The sequence below is a fragment of the Culex quinquefasciatus genome, chromosome 2, assembly GCF_015732765.1.
Source record: "Culex quinquefasciatus strain JHB chromosome 2, VPISU_Cqui_1.0_pri_paternal, whole genome shotgun sequence".
Lineage (NCBI taxonomy): Eukaryota > Metazoa > Arthropoda > Insecta > Diptera > Culicidae > Culex > Culex quinquefasciatus.
Genome location: NC_051862.1, coordinates 140,122,459 through 140,140,476, shown reverse-complemented (window position 1 = coordinate 140,140,476; position 18,018 = coordinate 140,122,459). Strand labels below are relative to the sequence as shown.

The following is an 18,018-nucleotide window of genomic DNA, read 5'->3' as shown; positions in this document are numbered from 1 at the left end:
TTTTTATTGTTGTACACTCCCACCCCGATGGTTTGACACCAACTGTTGTCAAACGAACGGGGTCTCTTTTGAGTTCGACACCCCTGATCGCGCAAAGCAGTAGGACCCATAGTACGTTGTGTTGATTGATTGCAGGTTCCCAGATGACCAACGGATAGCAGCAAAAATAAAACAATAGCTTGCACTACACTTCAGACCAACCGTCTAGGACGGTGGCTGGATGAAGAAGAGAGTGATCGTCAGATCTTTATTCGTCATAAAGGTTCACATTCGTATTGTTCTTCAGAATGTACACAATAAGGACGTGTCCATAAACTACACACCGTCCCAACAACCCCTTTTACACGGAGTCCACATACACTACCAAACGTTTGTATTGATGATACTTTTTAGTTGGACTTTGACAAACCAACCAACTAAAATAGTTTCAAACGTGTACAGTCATCCCACATATTCGGAACACCCACAAATTCGGAACACTTTTGTGATAATTTGTCAATAACATGTCAAATGCAGCTTTTTTCTTGACCCTACTATTTTCAGGTCCTTTATTTGGACATTCTCTTGCTATTTCACTAGTCAAAGTAGTACTTTTTGAACAAAAAACTTCATTTTCAAGACTATTTTATCCTGAGCAGCAAAACACTGCCTCCAAATTGCGTGTTCCATGATTGTGGGATGTTATTGTGCCTCCCACAATTGTGGAACACCTGAATTTAACTGATATGTTCCCATCAAAAGTTATCCGACTATTCCTTAAACATTACTAAGCATGTGTTTTATTGGTTTCAGAGTGTGAAGTCTTTATTTTGTTACAAATATGTACTCATGGAGAGATTTGGGTACTCAAAGCTTGTTTACATCCGTAAGAAAAAAGTGTTCCGAATTTGTGGATTTCAAGGGTCAAAGTTTTTCTTCAAAAACTTGATATAAAAGTTAAAATTTGCAGTTGTTCGATACAGCATTCGAAAGATCGCAAGAAAAGCTTTTAAATTAAGGTAAAAGCAAAACATTAAGTTCAATTATCGATTTGTTATGATTTTTTGGCCGATCTGTAAACTGTTCCGAATATGAGGGACGACTGTACATGAAAATTGACATAGGGCCTCAGGACCCTATTGGATCCAATAATAATTAATTTCATCCAATATTAAAATATGCTCAGCAAAATCCCGGGAGCGGACTCCTTCCTAATTCCAGCTTTGCACGGCACACCTTCTTCAACGTTGCAGTTGCAGCAGCACAGATTTTAGATCACATTCGGCTTTGACAGTTCGATTTGACGTGCTTATCTGGCCAGCGCAGATTGACACGCAGTCAGAAAACGCAACCAAACACGTACGGCGACGGGTTTCTTCGGGTGGCGTTGGGTTAAACAAATTTCCGCCTTTCTAATTTTGCTGCCGTGTCCGTGTCCGCCGGGGAATAGCACAGGTCCTCGTCGTTCGAGTGGCCAAATACACACACGAAAGAAGGTTGACTTAGTTTTGCGGTGAGTGATGGCCGAAGTGGTGGAGGATGTCATCCAGCAGGTGCAGGAGAACCTGACAGAAGCCGCCAACGCGGCAACTATCAATGGAACCATCCCCAAGACTCCGTCCACCCCGGAGGGGATGGCGCTGGCGTACGGAACGCTGGTCGTGATGGCCATGCTGCCCATCTTTTTCGGCTCGATACGATCCGTGAAGCACCACAGGGAACAGACGGTAAGACCGGATTGTGTGTTGAGGGGAAGTTGCTGATTTTAACGATTCTTTCCCTTTTTAGACCGCATTTGAGAAGACCGGCGAGAAACCGGACACGATGACGTCCAAGGATGCGATGATGTTCCCGATTATGGCTTCCTGTGCGCTGTTCGGGCTGTACATGTTCTTCAAGATCTTCTCCAAGGACAACATCAACTTCCTGCTGACGGGATACTTTTTCTTCCTCGGCGTGATGGCCCTCGCCCATCTGCTCTCGCCGGTCATTAGTTCGCTGATTCCGGCGTCGATCCCGAAAATTCCGTACCATCTCTCTTTCATACAAGGCCCGACCGAGGGTTCCAAGGACGAAACGGAATCTTACCTGATCGATTACAAGTTCACCACGCACGACATCGTCTGCTTTATCATTTCTCTGGTCATTGGCGTGTGGTATCTGCTGCAGAAGCATTGGATCGCCAACAACCTGCTCGGGTTGGCCTTCGCCGTGAACGGAGTCGAGTTGCTGCACCTGAACAACATCGTCACCGGGTGCATCCTGCTCGGAGGTCTCTTCTTCTACGACATCTTCTGGGTGTTTGGTACCAACGTGATGGTGACCGTGGCGCGCTCCTTCGAGGCCCCCATCAAGCTGGTCTTCCCCCAGGACATCATCACGAACGGCCTGTCGGCGTCCAACTTTGCCGTGCTCGGCCTCGGCGACATCGTCATCCCCGGAATCTTTATCGCACTGCTGCTCCGCTTTGACAACAGCCTCAAGCGCAAGAGCAACTTTTACTTCTACGCCACGTTCACCGCGTACTTCTTCGGACTGCTGGCCACCATCTTCGTGATGCACGTGTTCAAGCATGCCCAGCCGGCGCTGCTCTATCTCGTTCCGGCCTGTCTGGGAACTCCGCTGCTGCTGGCGCTGCTCAAGGGCGACATCAAGAAGCTGTTTGCGTGAGTGTTGATTTGATTTTTTTTTGCCCTTATCACGAGTGACCTCATGGGCGGTGTTGTTTGATTCATAGTTTATTTGAATTTAATTTTAACAGTAATTTTACTTATTCCCAAAGTATTTAATTCGTCAATAGACAAAGAGCTTTTTAATAAAATCCTAGCCTAGATCTCAAAATATTAAAATTTATCAAATGACGGAACATCTTCTTTTCCAACTGTTCAAACAACTTTGGATTTGCAATGGGAAAATTTGGGATTGCGATGATTTGAATTCAACTCAGATTTTCTTACGCATTAATAGGCAAGCAAGTTTAGTACTGCTAGCACATGGTTTCGTCAAACAAACATAAGTTTAAAAAAAAATCGGCAAGTCTGTATGTGGCACCATTAACCCTCTAACGCCCAGAGCTGTTTGCTTATCGTAAAAATAGTAAATGGCTTAATTTTGGTGCAATAATGCAGGAAATACTTTACTTTGACCCACAAACATCGAATTGGGGCAAAAAAGTAGAATTTGAAGTGGTGCACTAGAGCACCATCAGGAAGATGAGCAACTTTTTTTTAAACCACAAAATCTCGTTTTCTTCATATCTATTGGTTCATTTGTTTGAAAACGCTTCGAAATGTGTCAAAAACTACTTATTCTTTGCTGTAAGACCATATTTCTGAAGTATTAACTACAAATTATAAAATCTCTGCATTTTCAGGTTTCTTTGATTGGCTCATTCAAAACCCACAAACAACCATTTTCATGAAAAATGAGGAAAATAATAAAACTATCGGTCTAATAACAATGTTTTGTCTTGTTTATGAATAGTCAAAACGATTATAAACTTTTGTTTTGATAAAAAAAAGCTTTTTCTGTAATTTAGAAAAAAGTGCTCCTGAATATTTAGTTGCTCATATGCCTAGGTGGTGCTCTGGTGCACCAAATGAAAAAGGTTGAAAAACACTTAAAACCGGTCCAAACTCACAATGTTATTCACAGGGGTTCTTGTACAAGGTTCAAATGATAGCAAAACATTTTTTGTTTCATAAAATTTTATGTTTGGTAATTTTTACGGGCTTTCGAAAACAGGTCTTATTTATTTCCATAAAATTGGCCCATTTTTGTTTACATTTCACACTGTAACTTTGCTTGTGCTTAACCAAATTTGATGAAATTTGGGGAGATGTTAGTATACATTCTACATGAACACCTGCAACTTAAAGCACCATGAAAAGTTGTGTCAGTTCCGAGATATTTGAGTTCAAAGTTTTGGTGCTCTGGAGTAACCATGGGCGGGAGAGGGTTAAAGAGGGGCTCTTTCCCAACACTTAAGGGCAGGGGTGCCCAACCTTTTGGCCCTGCGGGCCAGGTCTGCTTTTTCTGAAGCAGTGACGGGCCGGAACCAGTGTTTGATAAAACAATTAAAAAGCAAACTTTTATTTTCAAAAAATTATTCTTATTAGGTACCGTCAACTGGGGCGAATTGGGACAGCAGTTTTTACTATGTTAGAGCACAATATTTTGATTTTTCTGGTTGGTTTCAGATAGAACAGACTCAGACCAACAAAATGTGTACATCCATTTCTAAATTTAAATCTTTAAGTGCTCTAAACACTGCTGTCCCTATTTAGACTGTAGTCCCGATTCGCCCCAGATGACGTACTTTTCATGTAATCAAATGAATGATCTAGTGTTGCCAATAAGAATCATAACTTTTTTTTTGATTGCTATTGAATACCCTGATATAATTAATCTAAAAATTAGTAAAAAATTAAGGCATAAACATTCATATTTAACTAGTTGTTTTTTAAGGGGTTACAAACATGTAGAAAATCAAAAAAAAATAACAGGAAATTGATTAAATCCACTTAAAATATGAATTTCAATAACTCCTGAAAGTTTCATGAAGATATTTCATGATTTAAGGGGTTACATACATGGGTAATTCTCTACCAACTCACATGAAATCGGGAAAAGTTGCCCCGACCCCTCTTCGATTTGCGTGAAACTTTGTCCTAAGCGGTAACTTTTGTCCCTGATCATTAATCCGAGGTCCGTTTTTTGATATCTTGTGACGGAGGGGCGGTACGACCCCTTCCATTTTTTAACATGCGAAAAAAGAGGTGTTTTTCAATAATTTGCAGCCTGAAACGGTGATGAGATAGAAATTTGGTGTCAAAGAGACTTTTATGTAAAATTAGACGCCCGATTTGATGGCGTACTCAGAATTCCGAAAAAACGTATTTTTCATCGAAAAAAACACAAAAAAAGTTTTAAAAATTCTCCCATTTTCCGTTACTCGACTGTAAAAATTTTTGGAACATGTCATTTTATGGGAAATTTAATGTACTTTTCGAATCTTTTTTGACCCAGAAGGGTAATTTTTTCATTTAGAACAAAATTTTTCATTTTAAAATTTTGTGTTTTTTCTAACTTTGCAGGGTTATTTTTTAGAGTGTAACAATGTTCTACAAAGTTGTAGAGCAGACAATTACAAATATTGATATATAGACATAAGGTCTATATATGTCTTTGTGGTGTTTAGAATTTTATATCAACTACTATTTTTGATTCCAGTATGATTAATCATTTTTTTATTTGCGAATCAAATTACATAATTCTTGAGTTTTTTTTTTTGAAAAGGTCCAATAAGCTTTTGTTTTCCATATGTTTATAGGACCTATTCAAAAAAAACATTGGAATTCTTTCATATTTTTTTTTCTTTTATACATATTTTATATGACATGACTAAAACAGCTAGGAAACAAACAACGACAATAAATAAAATGATACCAGTCAATGTAAAATTTTAGATAAGTTTTGAATTCATTGTTTTATATAAAACATATTTTACAAATTATCTTCAAGTTACTACCGCCAACCGAGGGAAAATCAGAATTACAGTCTAAATAGGTACAGGAGATTTTAGAGCAATACATTTGGAAGTATAAATTGTTTTGTTCTATTACTGTTTCAACCGAAGTAGTCCAAAACGTCATGCAAATATTTTTTGCTTTAATAGCTGTATTTATTCGTTACATTTGTACGTATTTGCCCTAGATGCCGGTGTTTGATTATAAATAATTTGATATGAGATTTTTTTTTTTATTTTAAATCGAAAATATACGTAAATATAACCAGTTTTTCAAAAAAAAAAAAAAAAGAGAAAAAATGTAAAGCACTAGGCATTTTGCGGACCTGGTAATTCAAATTATAATATTTTTTCCTTAAATGCCAATTAAATGCTGAGATTTGCTGAATACAAATTTTAATTCATTTTATTGTTCTACTATTTTCACAACCAAATCTGAATTTCCAGACCAAAATATGATTTTTTTTTTCAATTTCGGGAATTCCCGGGACAAATTATAGAAAGTCCCGGGATTCGGGAATTCCCGGTTTAGGAAAAATCCCGGGATTTTTGTCCCGGGAATTCCCGGGATGGACGCACTAGAAGAATGTTAGTGAGAGCCGGTTATAGAATATTTTTGAAAAGCCGTCGCGGGCCGGATGAAATGGCTTCACGGGCCGGACGTTGGGCAGGCCTGCTTTAGGGGAAGAATCGAAATATTTCATTTCTAGGATATTTCTTTTAAAAAATCGTTTAAATTAATGAAATTTTGGACCTATGAATGAAATCTCCTAAGACAGTGTTTCAATTATCCGATAGTTTATATTTATAGGACTTGGATAATCGAATCACCAACATTTTTTTTTGTTTTACTTTATTTTCCTACTAAAATTGGAATTCTGCGCCCTTATTTTAGTCAAATAAAAAAATACATAAATGCATTTTTTCAATATTTTATCACCGCCATTTTGGCCGTCATCTAGGATTTGAAAATTCTAAATCACTTCAGAGTACTCAACTGTCAAAAATAAGACAACGGAAAAAAATGTATAACAATTGAAACAATGAGCCATAGTTTTAACATTTGAATAAAAAAAAATGTTTTAAATTATATTTAAGTATTTAAGGGGTTACAAACAAGCAGAAAATTTAAAAAATACGTTTGAAAAATTATTTTCAATCACTCCTGAAAGTTTCATGATGATATTTCTGATGAAGTCAGGCGAGCTTTAGAAAACTGTTTTTATTGAAAACTCTTCAGACTATTTTAGGAATGAAAAGTTACAGTTGACCGCACTGCCGTTCTACGCATAATTGTCCCATGTTGAAAAAATGTGCAACTGAGAAAAACGCGGTTGAAATTTTTTGATCGATTTCTGTGTTTCTATGCAAAAATGGTCCCGGAGGTCCCGATTTGTCCTAATCGCCCCAGTTAGTAGTTTATCACTCTTAGTTGTGATCCTCTTGCTATAAAATAGGTAAACAAGATATAGTACTCAGTTAAACTAATGACTTCGTGAAAGAAAATACTTAGTGGAACAATTATGCGTAGAAGTGTCATGATGGGACAAACAGACTGGATGTTGTTTTTAATGACTTTCAGAACAAAGTACTAGATTTTATGTGTTTTTCTTAAAGTATACGACAAACTAAACATAAAAATGACAAAACGTCAGACTCGACCAAAAATGACATGGGACAATTATGCGGAGAACGGCAGTGCAGAGTTGTGAAAAATGAAAATTCTGAAAAAACCTAAATTATTATTTTAACTTGAAAAAATCTTCTATATTCTTCCAGTTACGAGGACCACCCCGAGGACAAGACCAAGGATGCCAAAAAATCGGAAAAGTCTTCCGGCGATGAGTCCAGCACCAGCGCCGCCGCCTCCACCAAGACGAAAAAGGAAACCAAGAAGAAGGACTCTAAAAAAGTAAAATAGACGGCGGCGGGAGGCTTGCAATTTTGTGCAAAACAAAACAACCAGACAAATTCAAACAAATTGAGAAAGCAAAAAGAAAAGAGACCCTTTGATTAACTGATAACTGAGTGTTTGCGTGTGAAAAGTGCTAACTGGAACTTTTGCAACAGAAAGAACGTTTTACAAAACAAAACAAAACAAAAAACCATTCTGCATGCTTGAAGAGGAGCTTGTTTTAATCTGATCAGGTCTTTAGAATATTCATTTAGTGACGAAAGGCTCGCTTGTTTAAAACATACACACACACACACAATCGCACATCCGCATTTACGACAGTAGAGCTACGTTTAGTTGAATCCAATAGTTGCAGTATTCCTATCCACCCCACACTGATCGATTTTTGCTCTTCTTTTTCCAGACCAAGAAACAGAAAACAGCCTAATTTCATTGCCAAGCAATGATCCAACATCTTCCACAGCCTCTGAGACGATGCGAGCACAAATTAATCGATGGTTTTTTTTCTAATTTTTAATGGTCTGAGCATATTTTGAAGTTTGTTTTTGTGTTAGAGAAAAAAAAACGGTGATCGTCTTCAGACAGTGTGATTCCTTTTGTATCAATTTTATAACGGCAAAACAAATAGAAAACTTAAATGTACATCTTCTGCTCAGTTTCTGATAAGATAAAAGTTACTACAAAAACTTATCCAACATAACGAAAACCCAACTTAGTGTAATTCATTGCTTACGTTTTGTACGCGTTTGTTCGACTGAATTTGTACCGCAAAACTGCGCAAACGGCTTCGTGTGTTGTGTTGTGTGTCGATTTAAAGTGAGTTTAAATTTAAAGGAACCAGAGGACACACACACACACACACATGGAGCTTATCTTCAACTTAGCTGGGCGTTATATAGAGAAAAATTAGGGAGGGAACGAAAGGCAGTAAAGCAAAATATTATGTGTAGCTAAATTTGAAAAGCAAAAAATAAAGTAAAAATATTTTAGTATAAACACAATCTGACCACAGGATGAAAAGAAAGAAAAACTTATTACAAATGAATAAAATTCTACATTCATAATCTAATACAGATCTGTTTCTATAAAGAAAGAAAGTAATTTTCAAAAACTATATATTTTGGTTTGGGCTGGTTAAATCTAGCTAAAAATGATTAGGCTGGTACAAAATAGTCGCAGCTGTCAAAATGCTTATGCGCCAAATGTTGCTCCAGAATCCACGGCTTTTCGGATCAGTAATCAGGCACTTTCAAACACCCACGGATTCAAATCCTTTGCTAAATTTATTGACTATACCGCGTTGCTTTTGGTAATTCACTTTTTTGGATTTCCTAATGTGTATTCTCTGCGCAGGCTGCTTTTGCGTGCTTCTGTCTTTTCTAAACCATACTCATAACGCGTGCAACACAAAACTGGACGAATCGCGCCTAATCAAACTAAAAACACCTTAAAACAAAGAGACAAGACGAATGACGCGCACGTTTCACAAGTTCTTAACACTATCACGCTAACTAAAACAGAAAGACGACCCGGCTCTGTTGCGACATTAAAAAACGACACTGCACTTGTGAAGATGAGATAATAACTTTTGATCGATTTCGCTTTAGAGCGTGTGCCAATCGGGATAGGATGATAAGATAAGTGCTGTTTCTTATACTGGTAAATGCTGCACTAACGATGACTACGCCGTGTCCCGGTTGATTCGCGGGGCTTAATTCTTCTTCTTCTTTTCGGCGGCCGAGATCGCCTTTGGGACCTTCAGCGGGTTATCCTTGCACTCCTTGTACAGGTTGTTCAGATCGAAAGCAGCTTTGAAGTTGTCCGCCGAGAAGAAGAACTTGACCAGTTTGCCCTTGGCGTCGGCGTAAGGCCGGCGGACCGACTCCTTCCCGTTGCGGAACAGTATCACGGTGGGCAGCTGCCGGCTGAACGAACTGTCCGAAACGTGGTGCTTCTTGCCGACGCTCGGGAACCGTCCGATGTCCACCTTGCCAAACTTCAGATTAGGCAGATTGTACTCGGCGGACAGTTCCGAGTAGATCGGCGCAAAATTGACGCAAGCTGGATTCCAAACCGTGTAGAACGTGACCAACCAGTTGACGTTCTTGTCCTTTTCCAGCTCCTCGTCGAGGCCATTTTCCGTCCGGAAGTACACGACGTTCTCCGGTCCGGAATAGGTCGGTTCCGGCAGTAGCAGGGCCACCAGGATGAACAGCACTCCGTAGATCAACCCGAGACGAATGTCACTGTAGAACCACAACCCGAGATTTGCAATTTTCGTGTACGTAAAGCTGGATGTCAGATAGTTGATCATCGTAACGCTGCCCGTCTTCCGGGTCCGGATCATCACGACAATCAGCAGGAAGAACAGAATCTCCGTTTCGCGCCCATCCAGCTCGCACTGGTCCGCCTGGTTGAACAGATAAGTCCATAAATAGTTGCAAATCATCGGAGCACGTTTGGCCAAGATGTACGAAATCGACATCAAAATGTTGACCCAATAGTAGGGCTTGATGAGAAGGATCACATCCTTCTTGAACGACATCTTTCTGGCTTCGCACTGCAATTGATTAGAACAAAAAAGTTCGATTATCCAACCAGCACAAGCACTTTTTATCACACTTTGAGCCTGACCTTAATTGATGGTTTCCTCCCGTGAATTACACAGCGAATGAAAGACGACGATGGCGAGATGTTGCAGCATAAGCACCTGTCAAGAAAACTGAACCACTAATACAAGACTACTAGTAGGCAGAGAGCTTAGTGAGAGAGAGCAATCGATTAAAAGTGGGGTGCGTGGGCGGGTGGGCGGCGATTTGTTGGGTGGTGTGATGCCTGAGCTGTCACTTTGAAAGTGATCTAAAACTTGTGGCGGCGGCACACCTTCTTCTGCGAATGCACTCGAAAGTCGAAATATCCATATCAAAACGAGCACACAAAAACAAAACCCATTTTCGTCACACTGAGCCTTTTGACCTATTTCCATCACTTTTGCAGTAACTGTTTTTCGCTATTCAAACAACATTTCTGGAGTTTTTTTTTTTTAAAAGGTCCAATAAACCAAATGTCCAGTTTTTGAAACCACCTTGAGTCAGGGGCACCCAAAAAGCAAAAACCGAGGCAAAAACTAAAAATTTGGTTTATTGGACCTCTTCAAAAAAAACTCCAGATTTTCAGATACAGCAACAACTAGCAACGCACTAGAGAGTTATCTACGTGCGCATGTATTGCGTGTACGTACACGAAAAATATTGAGGTTAAATTTTGTACCGTCCAGCAAAACAAATGGCGTGCTAGTGTGCGTGAGAACGGGCTTAGATAACTCTATAGAGTTATCTAAGCCCGTTCTCACGCACACTAGCGGACCATTTGTTTTGCTAGAAGGTACACAATTTAACCTCAATCTTTTTCGTGTACGTACACGCAATACATGCGCGCATAGATAACTCCATACGCACCTCCCAAGAAAAGTGGCAATAAATGCCTTTGTGGACAGCAGCACAAAGGAGAGTCAATAGGTCTATTCCCGTACTGCAGAATTCTGCAATTCTGCACGAAATTGGCAGCAGAGCGTTCCCGTATTTTTCTGCAACAAAAGTAACTTTTCTCTCAGACAGAACTTCTGCAATGAGAGAGGTAGAAGTTGCAGCAAAACCGTTCCCGTACTTTTCTGCAAGCTCTCTCTTCTCTTTCGTGTTGAAAAGTAACTGCAAGTTGGTGTGAGTACACGCTTACATAAAATTTGCAAGTTGGGTTAAATCAAGCATCCTATTATTATGTAGTTGCAATAAATTTGATGTTGTATTATTACTAAATTTAGGTAGTCTTTTTGAAGGGACGTTTGTATATTTGAAATTGATGGTTTTTGGGATATTTTTTTAATGTCTGGTTTTATTGAGTACGATATTTTATGTTAACAATTTCAGGCTTAGTTCATGAATGTAATGGTATAGCAAATTTATTACTTTTTCAGTGTTAGTATTTTTACCTGATCAAAAGTTGTTAAGTTAATCCAGTATTACAGCACGGCTAATAACTCATCAAACAATTTGTTTCATAAAAACAAATTGTTTTTAAAAACTATTAAAAGACACATTGCTTTTGAGTTGAATAAATTCCAAATAAATATTTGTTTAAGGATTGATTATTGATCTTCAGTTGTTTTAGAACAGACTAAATATGTGTGTTAAAATAATAGGTAAATCTAATTGACAAATTATAAATTGTACCTGTGACGGTGCTACTAAACCAAAATATTAAAAGTATTTTGTTGAACTTTCAATGAAGGAATCAAAAAAAGGTATAAGACTATACCAAACAAATAATCAATATAATTGAATATATAATTGATGACCATAAAATTATTGCTGGAACATAAGTTACGTTGTTAACACATCATATTTTATATTATTTAAAATTGATATAAATTTTATTAAAAATTATACGGTAAACTCTACACCACAATTCTTAAATTCTTAAATGCCGCCATCTTAAATCATAAAAAATACACATATCAGTCATATTCTAGGTTAGAAACGCATATTTAGAAGATTTAGAGATTAGAAATTTTGAAGAGGTCGTCGGATAATAGAGTACAAACTGTTTCTATTTTATATAATTGAAACTCAATTATAATATTTTTTTTATTCACTATTTTTTAAATTTTACGTTTTTTAAATTATAATTTCTTTGAAATTTTTAACTGTGGATTTTGAGTTTTTGAAGTTCAAACTTTTGATTTTTTTTATTTCGAATTCCAAATATTTGAATTTTTGGGTCTGAGCTTTTGTATTTTTCAACCTTAATTTTTTAATTTTAAGTTTTGATATTAAGTTTATTTAAACTTTAAACATTTTGAATTACTTAATTTTTAATTATTTGAAGTTTTGAAGCGTTGAATTTATGTTTTTATTTTTCTATAAATATTTGCATTTTAAATTTCTCAAGTACCTGATTTTTTTAGTTACTCAATTTAAAAATATTAGTTTTTTTTTAATATATTTTTAGTTATGATTTCGTAATCTATGTGTTACCATATTTTTGAGCTTTGATTCAATTACTTTCTAATATTTTTCAATTTTGCTGCGTCACCATTGTTCTTCCATGTGACATCCATAATTTTGTTATGTTATGTCCTGAATTTAAAAAAACAACCTTCAAATGCTCTACTATCAAAACAAGTATTTATGATCTCTTCTAAATTAAACCTTTGTTTGTCATTTTTGCCACTCTCATTTCTATTTTTAACCTGATGTAAAAAAAATAATTGTTTGTAATGTTAAATGTCTACCTAATCATAAGCATCTTTAAAATAAAATGTTGAGTTGCATAAAAAATAAGTCACCGTTCTAGAGGTACACTTATTTCCATTACAAATTACAATTTTGTCAATCCCTTTTTTAAATAATAAAAACTTTAATACCCAATTGGAGTAAATCCACTCAACTGTGTACAATATTGCAGAAAAGTACTGGAACGCGCTACCCAGGCAAAAGTTTTGTGGCTTCTCTCCTTGCAGAACTTCTGCAAAAGAGAGAGATGAAGAGAGCGAGCTGAAAAGTACGGGAACGTGCTGCTAAAAATGACTTATGCTGGCTGCAGAATTCTGCAGAAGTTGCAGAAATTCTGCAATTCTGCAGGTACGGGAATAGACCTAATGATTTCTTCGGGCTTTTCTTCACTCTCTCTCTGGCTTGCTTTCGCTACCGCTGCTGCCCATTTGAATTTTTTCTAGAGTTATCTACGTGCGCATGTATTGCGTGTACGTACACAAAAAAGATTGAGGTTAAATTTTGTCCGGCCAGCAAAATCAAATGGTGCGCTAGTGTGTGTACGCGAAACGTCATAAAGCTCTCTTGACCGGTTCCTTCCGATGTGTTTATAACGCTTTAACCCTTTCAAGCCTGAATTTTCAAAAAAATATTTTTTAAGTTAGTGATGGGAAAATGGTTCTGAGGACCATACGAAAATTATAGGCAACTTTTGAAAATTTTGATTTTGGGTCATATATGACCCATCAGGCTTGAAAGGGTTAAGGGTTACATACATGTAAATCGGCAAAAGAGTCATAGGTCGGTATGAGCACACACTTCAAAATTTTTGTTAAATCTGTTTTGAAGACATTAAAATAAACATTTTCATCTATTGACAAAACAAATTTGAAGACATTTGGTTGTATCATTGTCTTTTCAAGCAGAACATAACCAAACTTTTCCGCACCCTCAGCAAACGTCAAATCAATACAAATAGCTGCCGGATGGGTGTTATTGTGCCTCTCACAATTATGGAACACCTGAATTTAACTGATATTTTCACACAAAAAATTATCAGACTATTCATAAAACATATCTTAGCTTGAATTTCATTGGTTTCAGCGCGTGAAGTCATTATTTTGTAAAAAATATGTACTCATGGAGAGAACCAAAGTTTGTTTACATCCGTAAGAAAAAAGTGTTCCGAATTTGTGGATTTCAAGGGTCAAAGTATTTTTTCAAAAAACGTGATAAAAAGTTAAAATTTGCAGATGTTCGATACAGCATTCGAAAGATCTCAAGAAAAGCTTTCACATGAAGGTAAAAGCAAATCATTATGTTCAATTATCGATTTGATATGATTTTTTGAACACTGACCGATCTGTAAACTGTTCCGAATATGAGGGATGGCTGTATATGAAATTTTGTGATTTTCTACGTGTATGTAACCCCTTAAGATGAAAACGGAATCCAAATTTGAAAAAATCTGTGGATGTGCATTATATTTTTTCTTGAAATTTCTTTTATGTTCCATCAACAACAAAATAACCGCTTCGATATTCATCAGACAAGATTTATTTCAATTCTTGAGCATAGGCTTTTTCCTTACATTTCTCTTCGTGTGTTAAATTCTGCTGGGTTTCAATAAATTACGATTATTCGGACTATTTTCTACACGTTACACTACAATAATTCGCATTTTGTTTATTTCTCTGTGTAACTTTTCTGTGTTTTGCTCTCTAGTTTAAGCATGAGTTGTAATTTACTTATCGGAAAGACACAAACAAAATAATCTGGTTTGACCATCAACAGCAGCTTTTCGTTGCAATCATATACGCGTGTGTGTGCACTCCTACAGTATTAAATGTCTTTTTTCTCTGTTTAAATTGTAAATAGAAGTGTTGTTTGCCTATATAGGTATACTGTGTTCTGCAAGTGCGATAAAGAGTAGGACCGTCGCCGCGCAGTTTCAAAAAGTGTAGGACCTTTCGAGGCGGAAAGTCAGCGTTCTGCGAAGATTGTTCAGAGTTTTATTTTCTTATGTTACTTTCTATGTATTGTTTTGCGTTTCCTATATTATAGTGTAGCGTTATTTTTCCTCAATTTTCGTTTTATGTCATGTGATAATTTGGTATCAATCCGTTAGCTTTTGCATCAATCCGCGTCTGATTAAAAGGCACTCTAATTACTTGGGTTTTTTAAGTAGTGTTATCAAAAATGTTATTTTATCTGTTCTGTATTGTTAGTCTAAGTTTTGTTTTTATCGACGATCTAACTATCTATGCCTGTTATCTTGTAGTGTGTTTAAACAAATAGTCTTTACTTACGAAGTTTACGCGACTATTTTAAGCTCCCGAGTAAGAGGGGTGACTTCTGAGTTCGGAATTTATTGTAGTTAATCATTTAAAACGTTTACGAATTCTATTAGGAGTAGGTAGGTTTGCTAAAGATTAATTAACGATATGTTGCATTTATTGTTACTACAAAGATAAAGGGGAGACACTCTGTTGGCGCGAGTCACGTGTTTGTTAGAAGAAATTTTGGATATGTACGATGAAAAAGACTGATGTTTGTGCTGCTTTATGTGTTGGAATTTCTTATATAAATTTTGGTAAAGTAAAAGAGACCCTTTGATTAACTGATAACTGAGTGTTTGCGTGTGAAAAGTGCTAACTGGAACTTTTGCAACAGAAAGAACGTTTTACAAAACAAAACAAAACAAAAAACCATTCTGCATGCTTGAAGAGGAGCTTGTTTTAATCTGATCAGGTCTTTAGAATATTCATTTAGTGACGAAAGGCTCGCTTGTTTAAAACATACACACACACACACAATCGCACATCCGCATTTACGACAGTAGAGCTACGTTTAGTTGAATCCAATAGTTGCAGTATTCCTATCCACCCCACACTGATCGATTTTTGCTCTTCTTTTTCCAGACCAAGAAACAGAAAACAGCCTAATTTCATTGCCAAGCAATGATCCAACATCTTCCACAGCCTCTGAGACGATGCGAGCACAAATTAATCGATGGTTTTTTTTCTAATTTTTAATGGTCTGAGCATATTTTGAAGTTTGTTTTTGTGTTAGAGAAAAAAAAACGGTGATCGTCTTCAGACAGTGTGATTCCTTTTGTATCAATTTTATAACGGCAAAACAAATAGAAAACTTAAATGTACATCTTCTGCTCAGTTTCTGATAAGATAAAAGTTACTACAAAAACTTATCCAACATAACGAAAACCCAACTTAGTGTAATTCATTGCTTACGTTTTGTACGCGTTTGTTCGACTGAATTTGTACCGCAAAACTGCGCAAACGGCTTCGTGTGTTGTGTTGTGTGTCGATTTAAAGTGAGTTTAAATTTAAAGGAACCAGAGGACACACACACACACACATGGAGCTTATCTTCAACTTAGCTGGGCGTTATATAGAGAAAAATTAGGGAGGGAACGAAAGGCAGTAAAGCAAAATATTATGTGTAGCTAAATTTGAAAAGCAAAAATAAAGTAAAAATATTTTAGTATAAACACAATCTGACCACAGGATGAAAAGAAAGAAAAACTTATTACAAATGAATAAAATTCTACATTCATAATCTAATACAGATCTGTTTCTATAAAGAAAGAAAGTAATTTTCAAAAACTATATATTTTGGTTTGGGCTGGTTAAATCTAGCTAAAAATGATTAGGCTGGTACAAAATAGTCGCAGCTGTCAAAATGCTTATGCGCCAAATGTTGCTCCAGAATCCACGGCTTTTCGGATCAGTAATCGGGCACTTTCAAACACCCACGGATTCAAATCCTTTGCTAAATTTATTGACTATACCGCGTTGCTTTTGGTAATTCACTTTTTTGGATTTCCTAATGTGTATTCTCTGCGCAGGCTGCTTTTGCGTGCTTCTGTCTTTTCTAAACCATACTCATAACGCGTGCAACACAAAACTGGACGAATCGCGCCTAATCAAACTAAAAACACCTTAAAACAAAGAGACAAGACGAATGACGCGCACGTTTCACAAGTTCTTAACACTATCACGCTAACTAAAACAGAAAGACGACCCGGCTCTGTTGCGACATTAAAAAACGACACTGCACTTGTGAAGATGAGATAATAACTTTTGATCGATTTCGCTTTAGAGCGTGTGCCAATCGGGATAGGATGATAAGATAAGTGCTGTTTCTTATACTGGTAAATGCTGCACTAACGATGACTACGCCGTGTCCCGGTTGATTCGCGGGGGCTTAATTCTTCTTCTTCTTTTCGGCGGCCGAGATCGCCTTTGGGACCTTCAGCGGGTTATCCTTGCACTCCTTGTACAGGTTGTTCAGATCGAAAGCAGCTTTGAAGTTGTCCGCCGAGAAGAAGAACTTGACCAGTTTGCCCTTGGCGTCGGCGTAAGGCCGGCGGACCGACTCCTTCCCGTTGCGGAACAGTATCACGGTGGGCAGCTGCCGGCTGAACGAACTGTCCGAAACGTGGTGCTTCTTGCCGACGCTCGGGAACCGTCCGATGTCCACCTTGCCAAACTTCAGATTAGGCAGATTGTACTCGGCGGACAGTTCCGAGTAGATCGGCGCAAAATTGACGCAAGCTGGATTCCAAACCGTGTAGAACGTGACCAACCAGTTGACGTTCTTGTCCTTTCCAGCTCCTCGTCGAGGCCATTTTCCGTCCGGAAGTACACGACGTTCTCCGGTCCGGAATAGGTCGGTTCCGGCAGTAGCAGGGCCACCAGGATGAACAGCACTCCGTAGATCAACCCGAGACGAATGTCACTGTAGAACCACAACCCGAGATTTGCAATTTTCGTGTACGTAAAGCTGGATGTCAGATAGTTGATCATCGTAACGCTGCCCGTCTTCCGGGTCCGGATCATCACGACAATCAGCAGGAAGAACAGAATCTCCGTTTCGCGCCCATCCAGCTCGCACTGGTCCGCCTGGTTGAACAGATAAGTCCATAAATAGTTGCAAATCATCGGAGCACGTTTGGCCAAGATGTACGAAATCGACATCAAAATGTTGACCCAATAGTAGGGCTTGATGAGAAGGATCACATCCTTCTTGAACGACATCTTTCTGGCTTCGCACTGCAATTGATTAGAACAAAAGTTCGATTATCCAACCAGCACAAGCACTTTTTATCACACTTTGAGCCTGACCTTAATTGATGGTTTCCTCCCGTGAATTACACAGCGAATGAAAGACGACGATGGCGAGATGTTGCAGCATAAGCACCTGTCAAGAAAACTGAACCACTAATACAAGACTACTAGTAGGCAGAGAGCTTAGTGAGAGAGAGCAATCGATTAAAAGTGGGGTGCGTGGGCGGGTGGGCGGCG

The 18,018-nt window shown here is 37.8% G+C and overlaps 3 protein-coding genes across 3 annotated transcripts; 1 reads left to right on the top strand and 2 right to left on the bottom strand.

Annotated features, from left to right (window-relative positions):
* Positions 1–1,287: 1,287 nt before the first annotated feature.
* LOC6031787 (minor histocompatibility antigen H13) lies at positions 1,288–8,396 on the top strand. Its single transcript, XM_001842443.2, has 3 exons — positions 1,288–1,706; positions 1,768–2,645; positions 7,286–8,396. The coding sequence occupies exons 1-3, from the start codon at positions 1,500–1,502 to the stop codon at positions 7,425–7,427; spliced, it is 1,227 nt and encodes a 408-aa protein (XP_001842495.1). The 5' UTR covers positions 1,288–1,499; the 3' UTR covers positions 7,428–8,396.
* Positions 8,397–8,681: 285 nt separating this feature from the next.
* LOC119767661 (thioredoxin-related transmembrane protein 2 homolog) lies at positions 8,682–10,234 on the bottom strand. Its single transcript, XM_038256712.1, has 2 exons — positions 10,056–10,234; positions 8,682–9,981 (listed from the first exon to the last, which is right to left on the bottom strand). The coding sequence occupies exon 2, from the start codon at positions 9,964–9,966 to the stop codon at positions 9,133–9,135; it is 834 nt and encodes a 277-aa protein (XP_038112640.1). The 5' UTR covers positions 9,967–9,981; positions 10,056–10,234; the 3' UTR covers positions 8,682–9,132.
* Positions 10,235–16,466: 6,232 nt separating this feature from the next.
* On the bottom strand, positions 16,467–18,018 carry LOC6031788 (thioredoxin-related transmembrane protein 2 homolog). Its single transcript, XM_038256713.1, is given in 3 exon segments — positions 16,467–17,322; positions 17,325–17,766; positions 17,839–18,018. Coding segments are annotated over 2 exon segments (831 nt in total). The 5' UTR covers positions 17,752–17,766; positions 17,839–18,018; the 3' UTR covers positions 16,467–16,918.